Here is a 26,877-nt window from a genome sequence, read left to right as displayed (position 1 = left end):
ATTTTTTTCCACCTGGAATCCTGACTGGCCACAAAAGTCTTTTCTTTCTTTTCTTTTCTTTTCTTTCCTTCTTTTTCTTCCTTTCTCTTATTATTTTTAAAATATTTTATTTATTTATTCATGGAAGACACAGAAAGAGAGCCAGAGGCCTAGGCAGAGGGAGAAGCAGGCTCCTCCCTGCAGGGAGCCTGATGTGGGACTGGACCCCAGGTCCCCGGAATCCCGACCTGGGCTGAAGGCAGATGCTCAACCACGGAGCCCCGCAGGCGCCTCTTCCCACCCGATTCTAATACGAGATTGTCCTGGACTGTGCACTTTGAGTTCTGGGTTTTAATTATGCCTGGTGGAGGGCGCTCCAGACAAACGTACACGGGGTGGGGGGTGGGGGGGCGGGGGGGGTCGCGGTCATGCAAGGGTCTGCCCGCAGCCAGGAGGAGGCGGGCAGGGCAGTGCGCGGTTCAGCTGCCGTGATGACTTCCGGGGGTGCGGCGGGCGGGGTTCGAGGGGTCCTGCAGCTGAGTGTGGGGTTCACTGGGTGGCCGCCCCCTCGAAGGCTCTGCGTGACAAGGGCCAGGCAGGGAGCAGGGCCCGGGAGCGCAGGCAGGAGGTCGAGCGGGTCGTGCCGCGCCCCGCGGCTGGGGCCCAGCGGACGTTCCCTCCTGCCCATCCTCGTCATCCCGCCGGCCGAGGGCGGACAGCGAGCGGGCGGGCGGCCCCGAGGCGCGGGGCAGGCAGACGAGGAGCGCAGCCCCTCCCGGGAGATGCGGGCGCCGCTGGAGCCCGCGGCGGGGGGCGGGGCGGGGCGGGGCGGGGCGGGGGCGGGGCCGGGGCGGGCCCACGCCGATTGGTGCTCAGCCCTCCGCCGCCAGCCAATGGGCGGCGAGGGCGTCTCGGGGGCGGGGCGGAAGCCGCGTCTTAGGCTGTGTGACGCGCCGCCGTCGCGCTGCCGCGCTGTCGACGCCGCGTGTCCCGGGCGGGTGCGGAGGCGCTGCCAGGTACCCGCGCTGGTGCGGAGGGGCCGCGGCTCGGGGGGGGGGGAGGGCCGGGGAGGGCCGGGCGCCCGCGGCGGCGGCGGCGGGCGGGCTCCGCCTCTGCGGCCGTGTACGCGGCGGGCACCGCGGGGCCCTGGGCGCGGCGCATCCCGGCGGGGAGCGGGGGGGAGGCTGAGGCAGCCCCGCCTGCCGGGGCGCCCGGGTCCCTGCGCCTGCGGGTGTGCAGCGGGAGGTGCTGGGCGTCGGCCCCGCGCACGGCGGGCACCCCGGGGCCTGAGCTCGCCCGGAGGCTGTGTCCCGGGCGCTGCGGAGCCGCTCAGGGAGCCGCGGCCTCTGCTGGGGCGGGGGGCGCCGGGGGAGACGCTCGGGAGGGTTGGAGGCCCCGCGGGCAGCGCCCGGGCCCACCTGCTGGTCCCCGCCCCCCCCCCCCCCCCCCGCGTCGTTTTCCCCTACGGCCTCGATGCAGAGACGGAGCTGGAGCCTTATCTCCAGCAGCGAGCGGACTCCACGGGGCGGTGTCCAGGGATTGGGGCCAACAGGGGTTTCAGCTGGAAGACTTCGTCCTTAGGGTTCTTCGCCGGCGCCGCTGAGCATCCGCGGATTCCGGGTGAATTCGCCGGGGCCGCTTGTTCTCAGGAACCTGTCTCCGGGCTCCTGCTTTTGGTAACTCTTCTCGCTTTCAGTGTGACCCCCCCCCCCTTTGATAAGGTGATGCTTATTTATTTATTTATTTAAGATTTATTTTTATTTATTTATGATAGAGAGAGAGAGGCAGAGACGCAGGCAAAGGGAGAAGCAGGCTCCACGCAGGGGGCCCGACGCGGGACTCGATCCCGGGACCCCAGAATCGCGTCCTGGGCCAAAGGCAGGCGGGAAACCGCTGAGCCACCCAGGGAACCCCCCTCTTTTTTTTTTTTTTAATTTTTGATAAGGTGTGATAAGGGAGAAAAGGAGGAGTGAGTTTGAAATGCATTGGCCTTAATAAATGACGAATCTTTTAATTTTCTCAGTTCTAAATCTCCTCTCTGGGGTTGGGGGTTGTTTCCGTAGGCAAACCGTTTCTCTCCAGTTTGAGCCTGGAAGTGCTCTTCATGTAACCCAGTTTCTTTACTTACCTCTTTGAAATGAACAATAGACTGTCTTTCATTAGGATGACTTGGCTTCATCTTTGGAAAATCTAGTTCCAGACGCTGAAAAAGTTCCAAGTATTAGAGTCTTTTTTTTTTTTTAAGATTTTATTTATTTATCCATGAGAGACACAGGGAGAAAGAGGCAGAGACAGAGGCAGAGGGAGAAGCAGGCTCCATGCAGGGAGCGTGGCGCAGGACTGGATCCCAGGACTGGATCCCAGGACCCCAGGGCCACGTCCTGAGCTGAAGGTGTGGCGCCAAACCACTGAGCCATCCAGGCTGCCCTCAAAATCGTTTTTAAAAAAGATAAATGCACTTTTTAATTTTTAAAAAAATTTTTTCAAAATTTGACACCACGAGCAGGGGGAGTGGCAAGGCAGAAGGAGAGGGAGAAGCAGACCCCCCTCCCCCCACAACTGAGCAGGGAGCCTTACATGGGGCTGGATCCCAGAACTCCCGGATGGAGACCTGAGCCAAAGGCAGGTGCTTAACAGACTCAGCGACCCAGGAGTCCTAAATGTATTTTTCTTTTTTTTTAAGATTTTACTTATTTATTTGAGAGAGCAGAGTGAGGGGTGGGGGTGGTTGGGGGGTGCACAGAGAGGGAGAAGTAGACTCCCCGCTGAGCAGGAAGCTCCAACTCTGGGCCCCATTCCAGGACCTGGAGCTCTTGACCTCAGCCAAAGGCAGCTGCCTAACCAACCAAGCCACCCAGGCACCCCTGAATCTCATATATTTTGAAATAGGAACTGGGGCACCTCTGTGCTCAGTCAAGCGTCCGACTCTTAATCTCCATTCAGCTCTTGATCTCAGGGTCATGAGTTCAAGCCCTGGCTGGGCTCTGTGCTGGGCGTGGAGCCTACTTAAAAAAAAGTAAAATAGAGAGGAATAGACTAAATTCTGGAGGTGTGTGGAGGGTGTAGTCTGGCAGAGCCAGTCCTTTTTCAATAGTGATGGTGAAGGTGTTTGCCAGTGACGCAGTTGAGTTGAATCTTAGCCAGATTATGTACAAAAAAAAAAAACCCACCAAACTTGTTGGCAGAACTTTAAAAAAAAAAAAAAAGGGACTGTATTTGTGAATGGTTACCTCAAGAAAAGTAAATATTTGACCAACATAGTAAAGCCAAATTTATTCCACAAGTGGAATATTTTAAGTGGTTTTTTTCTTTTACAGTAATTAAAAAAAACTATTTTATAGTGCGTGCTAAATTAATGCTTTAAAATGCAGCCTTTTATGGACATTCTATTTTAGGTATGTTTTCATGTAGGCAGGATGGATTAGATAGAGGGGAATAAAAATAGCTTGAAGAAGGACTTTGTGAACTATGTAGATTACTGAAAACAATGTTAAAATTTTCCGGGTCAGTAGTAATTTGTTTTCTCCAGCACCTGAGTATGGGCCTTGGTTAAATGCATGACAACAGCCAGGACTGGTTACGTTTATACCTATTTTGTCTCCTAAAGGCCTTTAAATTTAATGAAGTAAAGTTTTAAAAGTTTGTTTTAATCCCAGTGCGTTAGCAGACAGTGTAGTATTAGTTTCAGGTGTGCAGTTACATGATTCAGCCCTTATTTTTGACACCAGTGCTTATCACAAGTGCACTCCTTAATCCTTGTCCCCCGTCCCCCCCCTTACTCTGCTCCACTAACCATCAGCTTGTTCTCTATGGTTTAGAGTCTGTTTCTTGGTTCCCCCCCTACCCCATGATCCTTTGTTTTGGCTCTTAAATTACACATGAGTTAAATCATATGGTATTTGTCGAAGTGAACTTTTGATGGAAAGATTATAGTTGCTTCTGGTGATTTCTTAGAGAATGCTAGCTTTCTCTGAGAGCTAGGCTCAACTCGGTTAGTGTTGGGTGATTTAATCACCTTTCTAGATGACCTTGCTCTCTCTTGCTGCCTTGACTCCTTTAGGAATCCTAAGTGTATTTAGGAATGCTCTGATGTATTTGGCAAACAAAGGATACCAGTGAAATGTCCAAACCTGGGCTGGGTTCTGGGAATGCAAAGTGAATTTTAAGATATGGTTACTGTTCTTTTAAGGAGCCTACTGGAACTCTATTTTTTTTTAAGATTTATTTATTTATTCATTCATTCATTCATTCATTCATTCATGAGAGACACAGAGAGGCAGAGACATAGGCAGAGGGAGAAGCAGGTTCCATGTGGGGAGCCCGATGTGGGACTCCATCCCAGGACTCCAGGTTCACGCCCTGAGCCAAAGGCAGACGCTTAACTGCTGAGCCACTCAGGCATCCTGTCCTACTGGGATTCTAGAAGGGGGACCCGCATGAAGACCAGTGTCCTAAAATGTTAGGACCTGTGATAAAAATCTGCAAGATTTGTGGGAATCTTCAGGAGGGTCTTATGTCATAAATTCTATGGGTGAGGGTGAAAGAAAGCTAATGTATATCGAAAGAAAGCTAATGTATATCGTATTTATGCATAGAAAAACGTGATTATAGAATTGCAGGTAATTTTCTTGTCTGTGTTTCTGATTTTTTTTTTTTTATCAAAAAATTAGAAGAGTGGGATCCCTGGGTGGCTCAGCGATTTAGTGCCTGCCTTCTGCCCAGGGCATGATCCTGGAGTCCTGGGATCGAGTCCTGCGTTAGGCTCCCTGCATGGAGCCTGCTTCTCTCTCTCTCTCTCTCTCTCTCTCTCCCCCCCTTCCCCCTCCCTCTCTTTCTGTGTGTCTCTCATGACTAAATAAGTAAAATCTTTTTTGAAAAATATTTTATTTATTCATAAGAGACACAGAGAGAGGCAGAGACATAGGCAGAGGGAGAAGCAGGCTCCCTGCAAGGAGCCCGATGTGGGACTCGATCACGGATCCTGGGATCAGGACCTGAGCCAAAGGCAGACACTCAACCGCGGAGCCACCCAGGCATCCCAATAAGTAAAATCTTAAAAAATTATGTCCACAGGATTCTAGTTATATCATCACACTCCCAATTGCAGGACTTTTCTCAGTTGAATATTCAGAATTCATCTTTAAAAAGCCTTGAGGACATTATTACTGTTTTTATTTTTTAATTTTTTTTACTAATGTTTGAATGTTATTGTTTTGGTAAGTTATTATTTTTTATTTTTTTAAGTAAAGATTTTATTTATTTATTCATGAGAGAGAGAGAGCGAGGGAGAAGCAGGCTCCATGCAGGGAACCAGGCTCCATGCAGGGAACCGGATGTGGGACTCCAGGATCACGCCCTGGGCTGAAGGCAGGCGCTAAATCGCTGAGCCACCCAGGGATCCTCTTAAGTTGTTATTTTTTAATAAGACTGCCTGAACTCTACAATAAATGGATCTTTTGTCCCATGTCTGTTGCAAATTAACTGAGCAAATACCTTCTTATATAAGATGAGACTGTTGAATTTAGGTAATTTCAGAGATTTCCTTTTCACTCTGAATACTGTGAATCAACCTGTTAATGAACTTAAAACATGCTAATCAGGGGGCGCCTGGCTGGCTCAGTTGAAAGAGCTTATGACTCCTGATCTCAAGGGGTTACGAGATTAAGCCTCACATTGGGTGTAGAGCTAACTTAAAAAAAATGCTAGAGTTTTTAGTATTTTTTTAATACTTCACTGCATAGTGCCTCTCTGCCTGCTTCTGGTCACAGAGCTGTAGACCTTGATAGCAAAATCCTTACAGAGTGTAGTTTTTTAAAATTTGACCCTGTCCCCGAGATACAAATGAACTTCTAGACCTAATTGTTGTAATCCAGCCTGCACTTCCTAGGGGAAATGACCTCTGCCTTTCTTTTAACCACAGGCAGTTTTCTCAGAGCTTTTCAAAGCTTCTTTTCCCCTTGGTTTTGTTTTGTATGTTGCCTAAGCTTTCTCTGTCCAGTGTGACAACCTAGGCAGACCTTCAGCTTCATTTGTTGTAATAACTTTTTCTGATTATAAACGTAGTTCATGATCATTAGAAAATGTGGGAAGTACAGAAGAGTAGATAACCAGTGAACATTTTTGTGCCTTTTCAGGTGGTTTTTCTTTATCTTATTTATAATCTTGAACGTTTTGTATATATGGTTTCTTTTTCACTTAAACACATCATAAAACACCTCCATGTCATAAAACTATAATTATTTTTAATGACAATATATTATGTATGTGATTATATTGATCCGTTTTTATTGTTGAATATCTTTTATGCATGAATGTTTCTCCGCATTCCTGAGTATTTATAATAGGATCTTCTGAGTGAAATTACTGGTCTAAGAGTACAAACCTCCTAAGGCTGTGATAATGGCTATAGTTCTTTGTTCAGAGTATGCCACCATGGAACACTGTGTTTTATTGCTAATTTGATCAAGGCAAAAATTGCGTTAATTTTTTAGTTGGTTTAATAGAGCATTAATTCTTACTACATAGAGCATAAAAAGGCCAAGAAATAAAGTTAAAATCCATGTTTTAGACTTCACAGTAGTACTTTGGGGGAAGTTCTGTCTCATTTTCTATAGCTAAACCTTGCATTTTTGCTAGCTGCTATCTCCAGTCTGTTAGTTCCTAAATAATGTGCGTTTCTGAGATAAAACCTGGTAAGAGCTAGGACCTTCTTAGGAAAATGCACTTATGCGTACAATTCTGCATTTTATTTCAGGAGTTATTGGACCTTCTGAAGACTCTCCCTGGACCTCAGATTAAAAGTCTGTATTCTGATCTGAACCGTGGGAAGAAAGGATAGTCGGTGAGTCTTGGCAAACTGAGTGCTGGATTTTGTTTAGTAACTGAATTTCTGAACACACTGGATTTACCAGGTCGAGCCAAGCTGAAAGGGAAGTAAGCCAAGCTCCATGTATTAAGTTTTTGCTAATTTGGCAGCTCAGTTTGAGTGCCAGGAGGTTGTGTGATTTGACTTGTCATTCATGGGAACTCTGTCTAAACATGAGTTAAGTAGTCTTTTTAAAAAATAAGTATAGACCAAAAAAAATTAACTAATTAAAAAGACCTAAATATGCTTAATGTTTGGCAACTACTTAAAAATATTCTATTTTGGTGGGGCGGGGGAGGAACAGAGGGGGAGGGAGAGGGACAAGCAAACTCCATGCTAAGTGACTGAGCCCCACCCCTGAGATCTTGATCTGAGCCCAAACCAAGAAACCAAGAGTCAGAAGCTTGACTGACTGATGCAGGCACCCCTGGCAACTTTCTATTAATCCTGAAATTGTTTTTGTTTTTTTTCTTTTTTTTTTATTTTTTATTTATTTATGATAGTTACACAGGGAGAGAGAGAGAGGCAGAGACACAGGCAGAGGGAGAAGGAGGCTCCATGCACCGGGAGCCTGATGTGGGATTCGATCCTGGGTTTCCAGGATCGCGCCCTGGGCCAAAGGCAGGCACCAAACCGCTGCGCCACCCAGGGGTCCCCTGAAATTGTTTTTAAAAAACATCTTTAAAGATCATTTTAAAAGATATGGTTGCTATGCGTTTTTTTTGTTTTTTGTTTTTTTGTTTTTTTTATTTCCTTTTTCTTAGCTTCTTCCATAGCTCAGTCTTTACCTCAAGGTTTCTGGTGACTATTAATGGGACAAAGAGAGGCAAAGCCATAGGGAATCATTGTGGTGGGGCTAGTTTTAGGGCTGGTGGTGACAGATGAAATAACCAAGACTCTGAAATAGAGATTGTGAGGAAAGGCTAGTTTGCTCAGTGATATTTAGGTTTTGTTACTAAAATTCTTAGCTCATTGTAGTTTGTTTTATAGTTACTGATTACCTTTATTTCCTTTAAATAATTGCTTTTGTGGTGCAGTTTTTGGTTTCTAGAAGCAACCGTCCTGGCAGAGTAAAGTGTTTTTTGGGACTTACCTGTTTTCACCTCTTATGTGTGTATATGTAAATAAATGTATATAATATGTATTTTATATAATGCATAAAATTTTATATATGTGTGTTTTGATCTGTTCACCTTATTGTAAAAGCTTTTCAAAAGCTGTTATAAATTACCAAATATTTTTTTCCTAGTCTGTTTGCCTTTCACTTTTGTTTCTGATAATTTTTTTTTTTATAAATTAATTTTTATTGGTGTTCAATTTACCAACATACAGAATAACACCCAGTGCTCATCCCGCCAAGTGTCCCCCTCCGTGCCCGTCACCCATTCACCCCCACCCCCCGCCCTCCTCCCCTTCCACCACCCCTAGTTCATTTCCCAGAGTTAGAAGTCTTTATGTTCTGTGTCCCTTTCTGATATCTCCCACACATTTCTTCTCCCTTCCCTTATATTCCCCTTCACTATTATTCATATTCCCCAAATGAGTGAGAACATACACTGTTTGTCCTTCTCCGATTGACTTACTTCACTCAGCTGTTTCTGATAATTTTGTGCTGTAGGAATTATAGATATGTGAGCTCAATAATAGATTTTACATTTTGTAGTTTCTGTCTATGGTGTTATATACTTTTTTTTTTTAAAGATTTTATTTGTTTATTCATGAGACAGAGAGAGAGAGAGGCAGAGACATAGGCAGAGGGAGAAGCAGGCTCCATGCAGGGTGCCTGATGTGGGACTTAATCCTAGGATTATGCCCTGGGCTGAAGGCAGGTGCTAAACCGCTGAGCCACCCATCATCCCTATGGTGTTATACTTGAAAACACCCTTCCCTTCCCCCAAGAAATCACTGTTTCCACTCCACACCCATTCTTTTTCCTCTAGAGCAGTCCCTGTTTTATTTGTAGAAGCCAAATTCTTTCTCCATGTTTCCATTCCTTACTTACAAGGAAGGAGTTGGTATACGAGGTAGTTCTCGTCCCACGGTCACCTCCTTCTCTGATTTGGTCTCCTTACTGGGACAGATCTGAATGGATCCTGTCCCCCACCCCCGCAGTTCCTTTTTAAGGGGTGCTCAGTCTGCAAGGTCAGGTACCACCTCTTTAGCCTCCCCCATATCCCCCCCCCCCCCCCCGTGCCTGACTCCCCCTGACTCCCCCAGCGTGAGTTCCTTGTCCTTGGAGGTACTCTCAGTGCTGATGACCTCAAAAAAGTCTGTGTTTAATAAAGAAGTCTGGAGTGGCATAGAAGATTGTAAGTGAAAGGGAAAGCCCCTGACCTCCCATCCATAGTTTTTCTTGATTTCCTTACCTATTACAGCCTGCTGTAGTGTTTGTCAGGTTTCACTCTAAACATTCATGTGCTTTTTCCCCTTAAGCTTCCCAGGTCTCTGTTCTCTCTCATTTGCCTGATTCTTTGCGGGCTGTGGTAAATGGGTTAACACATGATGAGCTGATGTACATGGACTCTGGGAACATTCTTACTCTAACTGCCTTGTCTTCTTTTTGAATAGGTGAGTGGTATTCCTACTTGAAGGAAATGATGTTTTCCAGACTAGCTCATTTGCAGACCGTTGCTGTGCTCCGTCGTGGAGTTCATTCTTCAGTAGCTTCTGCTACGTCTGTTGCAACTAAAAAGACAATCCAAGGCCCTCCATCTTCTGATTACATTTTTGAGCGAGAATCTAAATATGGTGCACACAACTACCATCCTTTACCTGTAGCCCTGGAAAGGGGAAAAGGTACATTTTGAGTTAATCCAACATCCCTTCTCTCTTTTGCTTGAAACCTTTTAAAAAAATTGCTTTAAAATTTTCTCAGTATACATTTTTCCAGGTGCATTTAATTTCTCTATTACAGATACAGTTAATTCAACATTTATTGAGTTTCTAGTGCTTGCTGTCTTAGCTACTGGGGGGAGATACATAGATGATCTCATTCAGTCTTTGCCATGATGGACCTGGCCAAGAACAGATGTCAGATACAGAAGTGCTATCGTTTTTTTCCCTTGGCATAATTTTAGGCTTAAAAGTTACAAAAGTAGTACAAATAATTTTGTTTTACTCTTCACCCAGATTTTTTTTTTTTATTTAAGATTTATTTATTTGAGAGAGAGTAGAGGGAAGGGGCAGAGAGCGAATCCTTAAGCAGACTGCCTGCTGATCACAGAGCCTGACTCAGGGCTCCATCCCAGATCCCTGAGATCATGACCTGAGCTGAAATCAAGAGCTGGTGATCCAACTGACTGAGCCACTGAGGCACCCCTCTTCACCTGGATTTCTTGAGTGCTAACATTGTTTCACATTTGCTTTATCATTTTCTCCCCCTCCCAACACACATATGCACTCATGTGTGTGTGTGAGCTACATTTTTTCCTTGGACTGAGAGGAAATTGCAGACATGTGATGCCTCTTTATGCCTAAATACTGAGTGTGTCTTTCCTAAAATACAGGACTTTCTCTTACATAACAATAGTGTAATTATCAAGATAGGGACATTAACATTACTACAGCATCATTATCTAATCTACAGACCTGATCAGATTTTATTTGAAATCTGTCCTATTGTAAAAGGAAAATCTCATATCATGGGTTACATTCAGTTTTCAGGTCTGTTTAGTTTTCTTTAATCCAGAACAGTTCCTCAGTCTTCATCTTCTTGATCTTGATGTTTTTGAAGAGTACAGGTCAATAATTTTGTAGAATGAACCTCAGTTTGTAGTTGGCTGGTAAGGTAGTGACTGCCAGCTGTCTTCAGTGCAAAGATACTATGTTGCCCTTTTGAATATCTTGTGGAGACATGATTTGAGATTGCACACTTTTACTCACACTTTTAGCATCCATTAATTGTTCTCTGCCTGAATGATTACTGATAGTTGCCAAGTGGTGGTTTAATGCACGTTTTGAAATAATAGCCTTAACCTAATAAAATCGAAGTTTACTACTTAGCTCGGGGCCAGAAGATGGTGTATAAGAGTATTAAACATTTAGGGCAGCCCAGGTGGCTCAGCAATTTAGCGCTGCCTTCAGCCTGGGGTGTGATCCAGGAGACCCGGGATCAAGTCCCACATTGGGCTCCCTGCATGTAGCCTGCTTCTCCCTCTGGCTGTGTCTCTGCCTCTCTCTCTGTCTTTCATGAATAAATAAATAAAGTCTTATTTTATTAGTAAAATAAGTAATAGTAAGGTTTTTTGAGGAGATAAGATACAGAAGCACTTAACACAGCATGTTAATACATGGTAAAACTTAGCTGGTAAGCTACCTAATACGTTTTATTTATTTATTTATTTATTTACTCACTCATTCATTCATTCATTTATTTATTTATTTATTTATGATAGTCACACAGAGAGAGAGAGAGAGAGGCAGAGACACAGGCAGAGGGAGAAGCAGGCTCCATGCACTGGGAGCCCGATGTGGGATTCGATCCCGGGTCTCCAGGATCGCGCCCTGGGCCAAAGGCAGGCGCCAAACCGCTGCGCCACCCAGGGATCCCTACCTAATACGTTTTTATATTTATAGTCCATTAAAATATTTTAAGTGTATATAACTTAAAATTTACCATTTTATCCATTCAGTTCAGTACCACTAAGTACATATTCAGTGTTGTAGAGCTACCACCTCTAGTCCCAGGACTTTATTACCCCAGAGGACCCACTATAACCATTAAGTAGTCACTCTCCACTCTCCCCTCTTCTAGAACCTGGCGGCCACTAACCTGCATGCCGTCTCTGTGGATTTGCCTATTTTGGATATTTCATATAAATGGAATGGCCACAATATGTGGCCTTTGTTCCTTCTTTGACTTAGTGTAATATTTTCAAGGCTTACCCATGTTGTAGCATGTGTTAGCACTTCATTGCTTTTTATCTTTTTATGGTTGAATAATACTTCATTATATGGGGGATCCCTGGGTGGCTCAGCGGTTTGGTGCCTGCCTTCGGTCCAGGCATGATCCTGGAGTCCCTGGATCGAGTCCCACATCAGGCTCCCTGCATGGGGCCTGCTTCTCTGCCTCTCCCTGTGTGTGTCTCTCATGAATAAATAAATAAAATCTTAAAAAAATACTTCATTATATGGATAGATCATATTTTATTCATTCATCAGTTGATGGACATTTGTGTTTCCACCCTTTGGCTATTATGAATAGTGCTGCTATGAGCATTTGTGTACAAATTTTTGTTTGAACACCTGTCTTTGACTTTTTTGGGGGTATACCTAGGTGTGGGATTGCTCAGTTGGATGGTAACTTTATGTGTGACTTGCTGAGGAGGTGCCCAGCTGTCTTCTATAGAGCTACTGCACCATTTTAAAATATACATGAGTTGCAGTTTCTAGCAATACATGAGTTACAATTTCTCCATGTCCTTTACACCACTTGTTTTCCATCTTTTCTTTTCTTTTTTTTTATTTTTAAAGATTTTATTTATTTATTTATTCATGAGAGACACAAAGAGACAGAGAGAGGCAGAGACACAGGCAGAGGGAGAAGCAGGCTCCATGCAGGGAGTCTGATGTGGGACTTGATTCGGGGTCTCCAGGATCAGGCCCTGGGCTGAAGGCGGCGCTAAACCGCTGAGCCACTAGGGCTGCCCCACCATCTTTTTCTTTTCTTTCCTCTTCTTTTTTTCCCTTTCCCTTCTTCTCTTCTTTCTTAACTATTACCATCCTTATGAATATGGAATGCTATTGGTGAGGTTTTGATTTCCATTTCTCCAGTGATGGAGATATTGAGTATTATAGATGTTTTTTTGCCATTTGTATATCTTCTTTGGAGAAATGTCTATTCATTTTCTTTGCCCATTTTTTTTTCTTTGCCCATTTTGAATTGGGTTTTTTGCTGTTGAGTTGTAAGTGTTCTGGATACTAGATCCTTAGCAGAATGGATGTATGAATTGGAAATATATTCTCCCATTCTGTTGGTGGTTACAGTCCACAAATCATGATTTTTACGTTCTGTAAAACTTCTGTTTTAAATTTCAAAACCCAGTATTCTAGGAGTGAAGGTTTCACTCCAGACTTTATAAACCTTTTCATGTTATGGTGTTCCCGTTAAATAGGTAGTTTCAAGCTGAACAAACAATTCCTTGTAAACCAGAGTATTTATAACGAACCCTACTATGCTTGAGCTAAAACATGCCTTAACCACAATTCTGTGTTAAGTAGAGGTTCCTGTGTAGGTATTCAGAAGGCTTGCCAACAGTTTTCATCTTTGAACTTTATGTAACTCAGTGATTTTTCTAAGATGACTCTCTTTATTTATTTAGGTATTTACGTATGGGATGTAGAAGGCAGAAAATATTTTGACTTCCTGAGTGCTTACAGTGCTGTCAATCAAGGCCATTGCCATCCAAAGATTGTGAATGCTCTGAAAAATCAAGCAGACAAACTGACCTTAACATCCAGGGCTTTCTATAATAATGTACTTGGTGAATATGAAGAGTATGTTACTAAACTTTTCAACTACCACAAAGTTCTTCCTATGAATACAGGTAAAATATTTCCTTTTGACGTTAAATAGCCAAGAAAATAATCTTACTACTTTTTGATAATTAAAAAATTTTTTTTTTAAACTGAAAAACTTTTTTCTTTATAGGAGTGGAGGCTGGAGAGACCGCTTGCAAACTTGCTCGTAGGTGGGGATATACCGTTAAGGGTATTCCAAAATACAAAGCAAAGATTGTTTTTGCAGGTATGTGAAATTCAGCGTTAACCTCTGTGATAGGAACTTAAAATGCCATTACTGTTTTAATTTACTGATAGGATATTTCCAGTGTGTTTGCCTCATCCATGATACATTATTTGCTGAATGTTTCATAAAAATTGAGAGATTTCCTCTGGGGAAATTATCTCCAAGTATTTCTACATAAATGAGGTTTTTCTCTGCTAAGTAACTTCCTACTTCCTACTCCCTAAAACGAGCGATTAGATGATTTGTTTGTCTTCTGCTTATCAGATTTTTTTTTCTTTTTTTAAAAATTTTTATTTATTTATGATAGTCACACACACACACACACACACACACACACACACACACAGAGGCAGAGACACAGGCAGAGGGAGAAGCAGGCTCCATGCACCGGGAGCCCAACGTGGGATTTGATCCCGGGTCTCCAGGATCGCACCCTGGGCCAAAGGCAGGCGCCAAACCACTGCACCACCTAGGGATCCCTATCAGTTTTTTTTCATAGTAGGTTTCTCCTTAAATAGATGGTCTTTCTGGTATTTTGTCAGGTTGCTGAGGTTGGATTTTGTTAGAGTGGGGCCATGTCCTAGTTGTGATATGAAGTTTGAATCTTAGTATTTGATGATTTGTTGTACCATGTTGTCAGAAGCTGTTGGAAGAGGAGGACTGGAGTTGCCCTGGATATATTTCTGGGAATGGTTGAGAGGAATGACTTGGATACTGATTTGGGAGGTGAACAGTTAATTCAGATGTTGGAATCTGACCTTCTTCCTCTCCAGCCCTACCGTGTATTAGCATCTTATTTTATTTAAAATTTACTTTTATTTTTTGAATAAAATAAAAGGGTGTATGTAATTAAAGTAGACAACTTGCTGAGCTTGGAGGTCAGTGTTCACCCATGAAACCACCACCACAATCTATGCCACTACCCCAAAAGTTTCCTTTTGCCGCCTTTTTTTTTTTTAAGATTTTATTTATTTATTCATGAGAGAGAGAGAGGCAGAGACACAGGCAGAGGGAGAAGCAGGCTCCATGCAGGGAGCCCGACATGGGACTCGATCCCAGGTCTACAGGATCACACCCCCAGCTGAAGGTGATGCTAAACCACTAAGCCACCAGGGCTGCCCTCTTTTGCCTTAATTATTGCTAGTTGTACTTTTTTTACTCTTTTTTTTTTTTTTTTTTTTTTACTTGAAGTATAATTACCATACAGTGTCCTGTTAATTGCAGGTCTACAATGTAGTAATTCAGGATTCTGTACATTCTTCAGTGCTTATCATGTTAAGTGTACCCGATGCCCTTTATTTCACCCATGCCCCCCCCCCCCACCTTCTCTCTGGTAACTACCAGTTTGTCCTCTGTATAATATAGTCTGACTCTTAGACTCTTTCTAATGATGTTCAATTGCTAGATTCTGACTTCTTGGTAAAGCTTTGATTTTAATTTTTAAAAACATGAAGTACAGACAAATTTATCATTGCTCGTGGTCAAAATTCATTCTTTTGATGGTTGAAATTGTTAAATATTCTGATGGCCAGGTGTAGTTATCATTTGGGCGTGATAGATTATTGTTCCCAAAGAAGTCTTGGCTCAGCTCTGTGACCTGTTATTTTGGAATCTTGTACCTTAGTTGTAGGATAGCATAACATAACTGTTTCTTGCAAACAAAAATGGCATTTCTGGTGATTTTCATTCTTACAGACTATTGGTCTCTTACATATTAGCAAAAGGTGTTTTTTTTTTTTTTGACACATCTGCCTTTTTGTCACACATCTGCCTTTATTGGGAGCAGCAGGTGGGACACTTCCAGCAATAGTAAAAAAAAAATTAATTTACAAAAGCAGGAGTTCAGTGAAGCCACCTGGTTGGAACCCTTGGGTGCTCATACATAGATGCCGACCCAGAGCAGCAGAAAGAGGACTCCAAAGCCCATGAAGAGTGAGGCCACCAAGGAGATGAGGAGTTCTTTTAGATATCCCGAGTGTACTTGGTGGAGGTGACCTCATAAACAAAGACCCAGGTGGTAAAAAACATGCCAGTTGCCAATAGCATCACAGTCAGATGGGGGAAAACCGCAGGGTTCACTGGGCTGGTGTATCTTCTCATGGCCTCGAGCTCCATTTCGCCAGGTATAGGGTCATCCACCATTGCAAAAGGTGTTTTTATCTGTGTACTGAAAGCAGCTGGTGAGTGTGGGGTAGAGATCGAGCTGTAAGTCCCTTACACTGGCAGAGTAAGGCACAGAGAAGGAGACTCCTGAGTCTGTGCGGAGGAGAGCAGATATAGGTTCCTGGTCTGACAGGTGCGCTTTCTTTTTTCTTCTGTTTTTTTTTAGAGAGTGTACACTGGGAGGAGTGGGGGCAGAGAAAGAAGGAGGGAGAGAATCTTAAGCAGGCCCTGTGCCAGCTCAGAGTCTGTCATGGGGCTCAATCCCACAATGCGGAGATCATGACCTAAGCAGAAATTGAGTCAGACACCTAACTGACTCAGCCACCCTGGTGCCCCTGGTGTATTTTCTTTTAAACAAGCCTGGTCAGAATCAATGTGCTGTGACTGGTGGACAGGTAGGGTGGGGGTCTCTCATAGGTGGGAGATCCTTTGCAAGAGTAGTAGTATTTAGAGGTGCTTTAAGCCAAAATACAGTAATTCAGTACTGGGTTAATTGAGTTGGTGCTGGCAGAGCTGGTAAAAGTTTTTTAAAAAAGGTGGGGGAACCCCCTCCCCCAAGCTTCTCTGTTACTCTCCATTATTTCATTCCATGCTTGAATGTAATCCAGTTGAAATTATTATTTTTAAAGATTTTATTTATTCATTAGAGACACAGACACAGGCAGAGGGAGAAGCAGGCTCCTTGCAGGAAGCCTAATGTAGGACCCCATCCCAGGACTCCAGGATCATACCCTGAGCTGAAGGCAGATGTTCAACTGCTGAGGCACCTAGGTGTCCCCACCTGAAATTATTTTATGCATTTGCTTTACTCTGATTCGGGTTATGGTGTTTTTTCCCTCTAGCATTTAAGCAAACTTGCTGAGGGCAGGGAGCCCTCCATGATGACCACTCTGTCCCCAACACCTCGAACAGTGCCTGACCTACGTAGTAGGGCCTCGCACTTATTAACCAAATAAAAATATGTTCCTGAACAAAAAAAATAGTGTCAGTCATTTAGCACATGAAAGATTATAATACCAAGAAAGGCAAATTTGAAAGTGTTTAAATTGCCTGAGGATGTTTTCTGCAAATGAAATTTAAAGTTCATTCTGTAGTATTGGTTTTTTAAAAGGAAAATAGTAATTCTCTATAAAGGATATTCTTCTCTTATTACTGTTGTAATGCTCCATGTGTAGACAAACGTGTTGAATCCCTCAGTTGTCAGAGTTTGGGATAACTGGAAAAAAAGACCAGTGTTGACCCTCTGGGGCTGCATGTACAGTCTAGAGGTTCCATAGGGGAACCTCCAGTATCAGGTTTGTTTTTTTTCCCCCCTAATATCAGGTTTTATTTTAACAAATGAAAGCTCACTGCAGGCTCCATAAAGCAAACCTTCATTTAAAAAAAAAATCAAACTTCTTAAGGTATTTTTTGGGGACAATGCTTATTAAATTTGGAGGATCTTTCTGAAATAGTCTATTTTTCCTTTTCAGCTGGAAACTTCTGGGGGAGAACATTGTCTGCCATCTCCAGTTCCACAGACCCGAGCAGCTACGATGGTTTTGGACCGTTTATGCCAGGTTTTGAGATCATTCCATACAATGATCTGCCTGCTCTCGAGGTATTGCATGTAGCATCACGGGGCTTGGGCTCAGAGCAAATAGAAATTCAATTTGTTAGGGGTGCCCAGGTGGCTCAGCGGTTTAGTGCCACCTTTGGCCTGGGGCCTGATCCTGAGGACCTGGGATCGAGTCCTGCATCGGGCTCCCTGCATGGAGCCTGCTTCTCCCTCTGCTCTGTCTCTGCCTCTCTCTCTCTCTCTCTCTCTCTCTCTCTCTCATGAATAAATAAATAAATAAAATCTTAAAAAAAAATAAAAAAGAAAAATTCAGTTTGTTAAATGTGTGCTTTGAAAGTAGATTTGGGACTGTAATAAACATCTATCTCATGTAAGTTGGGCCAAGGTGTCATACTAGTCTCTTGTGACAGTCGGCTAGTTTCCAGCACGAGGAAGTCCGGTGCCGTGGTCTCATCCTGAGAACCAGCTACTTTCTCTTTGTATACTGCATGAGTAGCAGAGTATGTGGGGTTTTTTCCCTTTATTTTTAAAAAAGATTTTATTTATTTATTAGAGAGAGAGAGAGAGAGAGAGAGAGAGAGAATGAGTAGGGGAGGGGCAGAGGCAGGGGAGAAGCAAAGTCCCAAAGTGGGGCTCTATCCCAGGACCTGAGCCGAAGGCTGATGCTTCATTGCCTGAGCCACCCAGGCGCCCTTGGATAGTGTATGTGTTTAATTTCTTTACTAGATAAAATTGCTCCATTTTCACTTAGCCTTTTAAAATTCTGAGTGGAGAAAAAACAAAAAAAATTATGAGTAGAGGACTTGTAAAATAAAAAGATTCACTGAAAATGTCATTCATTCATTCATTCATTCATTCATTCATGAGAGACAGAGAGGGGGACAGAGACACAGGCAGAGGGAGAAGCAGGCCCCATGAAGGGAGCCTGACACGGGACTTGATCCCGGGTCTCCAGGATCATGCCCTGGGCTGAAGGCGGTGCCAAACCGCTGAGCCACCTGGGCTGCCCAGAAAATGTCTTTTTAAAAGCTATGTTTTTTAGTTTTTATAATACATTAACTGTATTAGAGAATATAGAGTAGCTTAAAGCTGAAGTGTTTAGAGCTTTTGGTAACTGTCAGAAATATTATATGCGGTTTCTTTTTTTTAAGATTTATTCATCTGTTCTAGAGAGAGATTGAGAGCATGTTGGTGGGGAAGGGTAGGGGGAGAGGGAAAGAGAGTCTCAAGTAGAATCTGTCTGGAATGCAGAGCCTGATATGGGGCTCAATCCCATGACCCCAATCATGACCTGAGCCAAAACCAAGAGTCTGACACTCAACCAACTGATTGTGCCACCCAGGTGCCCCAGAAATGTTATATACTCTGAAGTCAGAATATAAGTTAGTACAAAAACTAAATTTGCATACATAAAAATATGTGCGGTGTGTGATTTCAGATTTAACCTATTTTTAGCCTGTGTAACCAAATAGGATAAAAAAGGAAGTTACTAAAACTTATTCATATTTTTTTGTAGCGTGCTCTTCAGGATCCAAACGTTGCAGCGTTCATGGTAGAACCAATTCAGGGTGAGGCGGGCGTCGTCGTTCCGGATCCCGGTTACCTGATGGGTGTGCGAGAGCTCTGCACCCAGCACCAGGTCGCCCACCTTCCATCTGCCTGCCTCGCTTAGGGCTGGTCGGGTTGGGGCAAAGATGACATCACCTTTCCAGCAGGGGGAGACTTCATTTTGAGAGCCTCAGAACTTTCTAGTACACTTTATCAGCAGCCTGCACAGAAGCTGACTTTTTACTAGCCCTGGAAACTGGCCAAGACAGGGCCGGGCAGAGCTGCAGACTTCCTGGCCCCAACTGTGGTTCTTTCCTCTCCACTCCTGCAGCCTCTGCTGTGATCCTTCTCAGACCCTTGCTTATTATATCCATCTGTTCTCTTCCTCTTCCCACCAAACTAGTTCATATTTAAGAAGTAGTAACTATTTGATGAATGTTTGGAATAAGCAAGTGAATTAATCTGTTTCCAGAGAGTAGTTTTATCTAACTGCGCGTTCCACCCCACAACAAAATGCCCAGTCTCTACCCTGAAGAATAGAGTGGAATGGGCCCCCAGGGAGACTATGGCCTGACCTAGGAAGTAACTGTGTGTCTATAGGGTTTTCATAGGATGCTGCTGACATTATGTCGGTAATTAAAAGGTTCCCACAGTTCTGAGGGGATATCAGGATGACAGATTTGTGTGGGGAATAGTTCAGTGTGTTCCCCGTGGAAACAAAATCGATAATTACTGTATTCTGTCGTTTCCCACCAGGTTCTGTTTATTGCTGATGAGATTCAGACAGGATTGGCCAGAACTGGAAGGTGGCTGGCTGTCGATCATGAAGGGGTCAGACCGGATGTAGTTCTTCTGGGAAAGGCACTTTCTGGAGGCTTATACCCTGTAAGTTGTAGGTTTGGCCTCTCTCTCACACCCCTACTCTCATGAAATCTGTCCTTAAGATATTCTTACGTCAGCCGGTTGTGACAGTGTGCATTCCAATTCCTGTGGTTTGGGTATACGTCTCCTGTGCTGCATGTCACCTGGAATGCATAACAGAAACATTTCAGAGTTCCAGGGGGTCGATCCACTGAGTTAATTTTAACTGGAGAACTCGTGTGCCTTGGAATTGCTACAGCATTTGTTTTGGACAGAAACATTTTACCCCAGAAGTACACTTAGAACCCTGTGCTTTTTTCCATTGTTCACAAGCCCAGCATTACTAATTGTCTAAAACCATGACTGATTAACGTAGAAGTTGGAAGAAATTTGTTTTAGTTTTGTCCTTGAGTTTACCATTCAGAGCCAGTCATTGGTACTGGAAGAAGGGTAAAGGGCTCTGAACGTAGCGCAGGGATGTTGTTTTCTAAGCAGTTAAACCAAGCATTTCACCTTGAAAGTGGAAAGAATTCTAAATTCCGTCGTTTTTTTTTTTTTTTTTAAATTCCGTCATAGAAACCACTTTTCCTCTTCGTTCCAAAATGCTCTTGTTCTGTGCCATTGAAGCGTGCCCGATGTGCTCGCACTGGGCTTAGGGCCTCACCAGTTTGTCACTGGCAGTTATGATGAAAGATGTGCAGCCCTAGTTAGTGGAAGCTTTATGTCAAATTTAATACCAGCTTCATAAATATTTGTGTTCCCGGTGTGCTGAGAATGGGAACAGTTAGTCTGAGAAATGATTTGGTTGGTGCTGAATTCTCTCTTGCAGGTATCGGCGGTGCTGTGTGATGATGAAGTAATGCTGACCATCAAGGCGGGGGAACATGGGTCCACGTACGGAGGCAACCCGCTAGGCTGCCGAGTGGCCATTGCAGCCCTGGAGGTAAAGACTGACTCTGACGTCTGGTGTCTGTCTGTGTCGACGTGACTGAAATTTGAGCCCATTGATGTCATGAGAAATATAATAAGATTGCCAAGCATCATAGAATATGAAGTCCAGAGGAAGGACAATGCATTCTTAAAAAGTAATTTAACCTTGAACTAGTAGATGGGAATTCTCCAGGGGCTTCTGAGTTACAGTCATCTGGGAGTTTGGGCTCGTAGATCCTGGGTGGCTCTGAGAGCTCTTACTCTGTGACCAGACCTGGTCTGCGAGGCTATTTTTGTTTTTTGTTTTTTAAAGGTTTTATTTATTTTATTTTAAGAGATAGTGCACAGGAGAGGGAGAAGCAGACTCTCCGCTGAGCAGGGAACCCGAGGAACAGGACTTGATCCCAGGACTCCAACATCACGATCTGAGCTGAAGGCAGATGACCTGAGCTGAAGGCAGATGCTTAGCTGACTGAGCTGACCAGACGTGCCCCCTTGATTTTTTTTTTTAAGTGTCAATTTGAATGCTTTTAGACTTATTCCTTAGGTGCCTACTACAAGGCACAAAATTATGTGATTAAGTAAAGGGAACTATTGTAGTTTAAAAATTAGTTTGGGATGCCTGGGTGGCTCAGTGGTTGAGCATCTGCTTTTGGCTCAGGTCATGATCCTGGAGTCCCAGGATCGAGTTCCACAACGGGTTTCCTGCATGGAGACTGCTTCTCCTCTTGCCTGTGTCTCTTCCTCTCTGTCTTTCTGTGTTTCTCATGAATAAATAAATAAAATCTTTAAAAAATAATAAAATAAAAATTAAAGTATATTCAGTCCATTGATTTATTCAACTAAGAAGATACCAGTTGCATTAAAGAAATTTTTTAAAAAAGATTTTATGTATTTATTCATGAGAGAGAGAGAAAGAGAGGCAGAGACACAGGCAGAGAGAGAAACAGGCTCCATGCAGGGAGCCTGAGGTGGGACTCGATCCTGGGTCTCCAGGATCAGGCCCTGGGCTGAAGGCGGCGCTAAACCACTAAGCCACCTGGGCTGCCTGCATTAAAGAAATTTTAATTCGTATTTTGCCAACGAAATCAGATCGAGGATAGACTTGTGATTAAAGTAAGGTTCCTTTTTTTTTTTTTTTTTTTTTTTTAAAGATTTTACTTATTTCTTCATGAGAAACACAGAGGCAGAGACATAGGCAGAGGGAGAAGCAGGCTCCTCACACGGAGCCCGATGTAGGACTTGATCCCGAGACTCCAGGATCATGCCCTGGGCTGAAGGCAGACGCTCAACCCTGAGCCATCCAGGTGTCTCCCCTAAAGTAAGGTTCTATTTGAGCTTGTATATGTTTAATTAGAAACTAAACTGGTTGGGGCGCCTGGGTGGCTCAGTTATAAAGCATCTGTATCTTGATCTCAGCTCAGGTGTGGATCTCAGGGTTAAGTTCAAGCCCCACAGTGGGCTCCATGCTGGGTGTGGAGCCTATTTAAAAAAAAAAAATAGGGGTACCTGGGTGGCTCAGTGGTTAAGCGTCTCCCTTCAGCCCAGGGTGTGATCGTGTGATCCTGGAGACCCGGGGTTGAGTCCCACATCAGGCTCCCTGCAGGGAGCCTGCTTCTCACCTGCCTATGTCTCTGCCTCTCTCTCTCTCTCTCTCTCTCTCTCTCTCTCTCTGTGTGTGTGTGTGTCTCTCACGAATAAATAAAATCTTAAAAAAAAAAGTTAAACTGGTATAGGCTTTGGAAAACAGAAATGAAAGTCCAGTGACTGATCTTTATCTGATCATGTTCTTCCTTTGCTTATAGTCCGCGTTTCCTTCCAAAGAACAACCTAAAACAGGGTAGTCTTAGCATTTGTGTAATTTCTCTTTAAACACAGGTTTTGGAAGAAGAAAACCTTGGCGAAAATGCAGAAAAAATGGGTATCATCCTGAGAAACGAGCTCATGAAGCTGCCATCTGACATTGTCACTGCTGTCAGGGGGAAAGGATTACTAAATGCTATTGTTATTCGAGAAACCAAAGGTATGGACACAAATATTTTATTCAAGATGTTATTTTTATGGGAAGGACCAAAACACATGTGGTGTTTTATCTGCTTGTTGGGTTCCCCTGTTTGAAATTGTTGACCAGGTCTTTTACACAGAGTTATCATCTGACTTCAGTTAATGGTCTCTGAAAGTAGAGCCCAATCCTACAGGAAGGATTTAACTACTTTGACCTGTTTTTGTTCTGTGACATCATTTGTTATTTTGCCATAGGTTACTGATGTGGCACTTGGAGATGCCCAGTTCCTTGCTCTTACTGCATGGAGCACTTCCTAGGAAGTTCCCTCTTGTTGTCTTACCCGCCTCATTCAAATACTTAGAATGGCAGTAAAGGTGGCAGGAGCAGCAGTCACGATGACGAGTGACGACGAGTGACGCTGCTGATGGTGATGAGAATAAACCCCCCCCCCCACCACTAACTGAGTGTGGGGAGTTTCAGTATGCTGTCTGTAGTAGCCCTCAAGGGCTCTCTGCTGGATTTTCCTGTGATAACCCTTCCTTTTAAAGCAGGGATTCCAACCTTGGCAACCCTTTAGAATCACCTGAGGAACTTTTCATTTTTATCTTTTTATTATTTTTTAAGATATTTACTTAATGGGGCACCTGGGTGCCTCTGTTGGTTAACGTCTGCCTTTAGCTCGGGTCGTGATCTTGGGGTCCCAGGATAGAGCCCTGTGACCAGCTCCCTGCTCAGCAGCGTGTCTGCTTCTCTTTGTCCTTTTGCCCTCTACTGCCTCCCCCTCATGTTTTCTCTGTCTCTCAAATAAATAGTCTTTTTTTTTTTTTTTAAAAGATTCATATATTTTAAAGAAAGCACTCATGCTTGAGTCCATGGAGAGGGGCAGAGCGAGAGAGAATCTCTGACAGATTCCACACTGAGCACAGAGTCAACATGGGGCTCAATCCCATGACCCTGAGATCATGACCTGAGCCAAGACTAAGAGTTGGACACTTAACCGACTGAGCCACCCAGGTGCCCTCTGAGGAACTTTTAAAAACTTAATCCAAACCTAGCTTCCCCTTGGAGGTTCTGATTCGATGGGTCTGGGAGGGGCCCCAGTACCCTTGGTGATTCTCTTTTCTTTTTTTACCCTTGGTGATTCTCATGAGCAGCCAGCGTCGAGAACCCTACCGCAAAATGAGGAGAGTTAAAAAAAAAAAAGTCTCTTTCCACAAGCTCCCCACGGGGAGCACATCCGTTTTTGGGAACGTGCAGGGTTTACTGTGTTTGAGGATCACTTAGCGAATGCCCATTAAGTTCCATGTATTCTCCCCAAATTCTTTTTGCATTGGTCCCTCATAATTAGTACAACAGCCTTAGCACATAATTGTTTTGCTTGGTCTTTTTTCATTTTTGAAAGACTTAACAAATCTGTATGTCTAATCATACCATTCAAACCTAGTTATGCACTTGCTGAAAAATAAACTCATTTTTAAAAATAAGAACAAAGCAAGCTTGCAACCCCAAGCCGTCTTTCTTTAGTAGGCCCTGGGGGTTCTCTTCTGCCGGGCGGCACTTTGATCAGCATGTGCGTTTGGCCATTTTTCTTTAGATTATGATGCTTGGAAGGTGTGTCTACGGCTCCGCGATAATGGACTTCTGGCCAAGCCGACCCATGGCGACATCATCAGGTTTGCACCTCCGCTTGTGATCAAGGAGGATGAGATTCAGGAGTCCGTGGAAATCATTAACAAGACCATCTTGTCTTTCTGAGGAAGGACAGTTTTCAGTGGGGTCCGGTGCCGGCGGAGACAGTTCGAGCAAGTCCTGGAGCGCTCCTGGGCCTGACGTAGGCATGTGCCACTCCTCAGCATCTTCAAGGACTTTTTTTTAATATACATTTTTTTTCAGTTGATGCATACTAGAATGACATTTATAAACATGCAGTTTGCTATGTAACGTGACTAAGAGAGTGGAATGGCATCTCTATTCGACTGTTTCTGTGTGCGTATGTGCTTTATAAGGTGAAATGTACCCACCTGTATATAGAGAACCTTTTAATCAAGCCCTTCAGTATAATTTATGTGTTTTTATCGTTTCCTTACTGATACAAATGTTTTGTGTTTGAGAAAGTTACATGGGATAGTAGTACAAGGAAGACTTGCTTAACCTTATAAAGTTAAGTTCTCATCATTAGTTTTTAGGAAGGATTAATGGTTAAGCTTATATAAAATACTGGATTTCAGGAAACTTCGTAATGGCCAACACCAGGGTGTATCCTATGAATGTCACTTTGAATTGGGAGTTAATGTTTAACGTTCCCAAATTATGTTTTAAATGATTGATTTGTAAGAAAGGTTTATTTTCAGTGTTTCTTGACATTTAAAGCAAAGCCTCTATTTAAAGCGTCTGTTTTGTGATCAGTGTGCTATGACGGCAGTAACCGATTACCTAACATTTTTAAGCTCTTTGAGACTGTACTTGTTTTATTTTGTGTTTTCTAAGAGCATTTCAGCAGCTTTGGTGGTATCTAGAAAAATAGAAATTATAAAAAGAAAGTCTCTTATTATACTCCCTTCTCCCCTTTGACAATAATTGCTTTTTTTCCTATGCTTATTGATATTTACCATTTTTATTAAAGTATCCTTATTATGCATAGTATTGTGCAATTTTCCCCCTCTTTTTAAAAAAATCTGAATATAGTATTTTGGATGCTTTTCTATGTCAGTAATTAGAAGTTTATCTCACTCTGTGATGACTATCATGTAAATGTATTGTAATTTCATAATGGGGGACATTTGAGTTGTTTCCAGTTTTTCACTCTTTAAACAAAGCTTGTGACTACTTTATGTTTATATAGTATATGTGTGTGGAGGAGGTCTCTAGGGGTGGATTGCTGTGTCAAAGGGAATGAACTTTTATTTATATTTTTTATTTTATTTATTTATTTTTAAAGGATTTTATTTATTTATCATGAGAGACAGAGAGAGAGGCAGAGACACAGGCAGAGGGAGAAGCAGGTTCCCTGCAGGGAGCCCAATGTGGGACTGATCCAGGGACTCCGGGATCATGCCCTGGGCTGAAGGCGGTGCTAAACCACCGAGCCATCCAGGGATTCCCTATTTTTACTTTTAAAAATAATTTATTTTTAAGTAATCTCTATACCCAGTGTGGGGCTTGAACTTACAGCTCTGTGATTGAGAGTTGTAGGCTGTACTGAGTCAGCCAGGCAGCCCGGGAATGAACTTTTGTTTTTTTAATTTTATTTTTTTAAAAAGGGATTTTATTTATTTATTTATGCATGAGAGACATAGAGAGGCAGAGACACAGGCAGAGGGGGGAGCAGGCTCCATGCAGGGAGCCCGATATGGGACTTGATCCCGGGTCTCCAGGATCCCACCCTGGGCTGAAGGCAGCACTAAACCGCTGAGCCACTCGGGCTGCCCGGGAATGAACTTTTAAACGCAGTTAGTGCCATGTGGCTCCCTGCAACTCCTGGGTTCCAGTGAGTTACCTCGTAGCAGCGTGGGGTTCGTGACTAAATGTGTGAATGGTTACAGGAGGGTCTGCTGGTACCATGATGGCAGCGCTTAATGGTCTGGGTGGGCCATTTAAATGATTTAAATGTTTACAGAGGCTAGACGGGTCTATCTGTGACACTGGAGCATGGTTTCCTCCCAACACGTTCAGAGGCAGCCAGTTTTCCATCCCTGGTTTGGACTCTAGGGCTGGGTATTTCTGGTGCTGGTGCCAGTCTCAGCCTTCCCTCCAGGCCAACCGGAGGTCCCTGATGGGAGCCTCCAGATGGCCTTGAGGCTGCACATTAGAACCACCGGGCTGCTGGAATCTCCAGGGTAGCACCAGAGCATCAGCAGGCTTAAAGCTCCCCAAGAGGACTATGTGTGCAGTCAGAGTTGAGAAACCTGGCTCAGGGGCCTTCCTAAAATGCAGATCCTAACTCGGTGCGAGCGGGACTGAGTGCATTTCCAGAGAGCTCACAGTGGGCTCCGTGCAGAGGCAGCCTCTGATGCTGCCTTCCGGCATATGATCATCAGTCAGGAGTCCGTTTGATTTGCATTCAGCAATTCTCACCCATCAGAGAAGCCCTGGAGGCTAGGTCAGTTCAACAGACCAGTAGGCTTCCTGCTAACTTCTTTGCAGGCCTTACCAGCTTGAGAGAGGACCCAGGAGGAAAGCACAGGGTGCCCTGGGGAGCAGTTAGAACCCCGGGTGCAGGAAGA

General features: G+C 43.8%; 1 protein-coding gene and 1 pseudogene across 3 annotated transcripts; one reads left to right on the top strand and one right to left on the bottom strand.

Annotated features, from left to right (window-relative positions):
• Positions 1 to 889: 889 nt before the first annotated feature.
• On the top strand, positions 890 to 25,491 carry OAT (ornithine aminotransferase). 3 transcript variants are annotated; one of them, XM_055300530.1, is made up of 11 exons: positions 890 to 995; positions 6,734 to 6,820; positions 9,413 to 9,640; positions 13,165 to 13,389; positions 13,494 to 13,589; positions 17,225 to 17,352; positions 18,827 to 18,949; positions 19,615 to 19,743; positions 20,549 to 20,662; positions 22,528 to 22,672; positions 24,249 to 25,491. In XM_055300530.1, exons 3-11 carry the CDS (start codon positions 9,439 to 9,441, stop codon positions 24,407 to 24,409), a joined length of 1,323 nt encoding a protein of 440 aa, XP_055156505.1. In that variant the 5' UTR covers positions 890 to 995; positions 6,734 to 6,820; positions 9,413 to 9,438; the 3' UTR covers positions 24,410 to 25,491. The 3 variants fall into 3 exon arrangements, with proteins under 3 accessions (XP_055156505.1, XP_055156508.1, XP_055156507.1); XM_055300533.1 differs by having other exon boundaries at positions 988 to 1,007; XM_055300532.1 differs by lacking the exon at positions 890 to 995 and adding an exon at positions 1,590 to 1,655.
• LOC129493879 (transmembrane protein 258-like) lies at positions 15,038 to 16,002 on the bottom strand (annotated as a pseudogene).
• Positions 25,492 to 26,877: the final 1,386 nt, after the last annotated feature.

This window comes from Nyctereutes procyonoides, unplaced genomic scaffold (assembly GCF_905146905.1).
Source record: "Nyctereutes procyonoides isolate TBG_1078 unplaced genomic scaffold, NYPRO_anot_genome, whole genome shotgun sequence".
Classification (NCBI taxonomy): Eukaryota; Metazoa; Chordata; class Mammalia; order Carnivora; family Canidae; genus Nyctereutes; species Nyctereutes procyonoides.
Note: the sequence above shows the minus strand (reverse complement) of the source record. Positions and strands in the feature narration are given on the sequence as shown.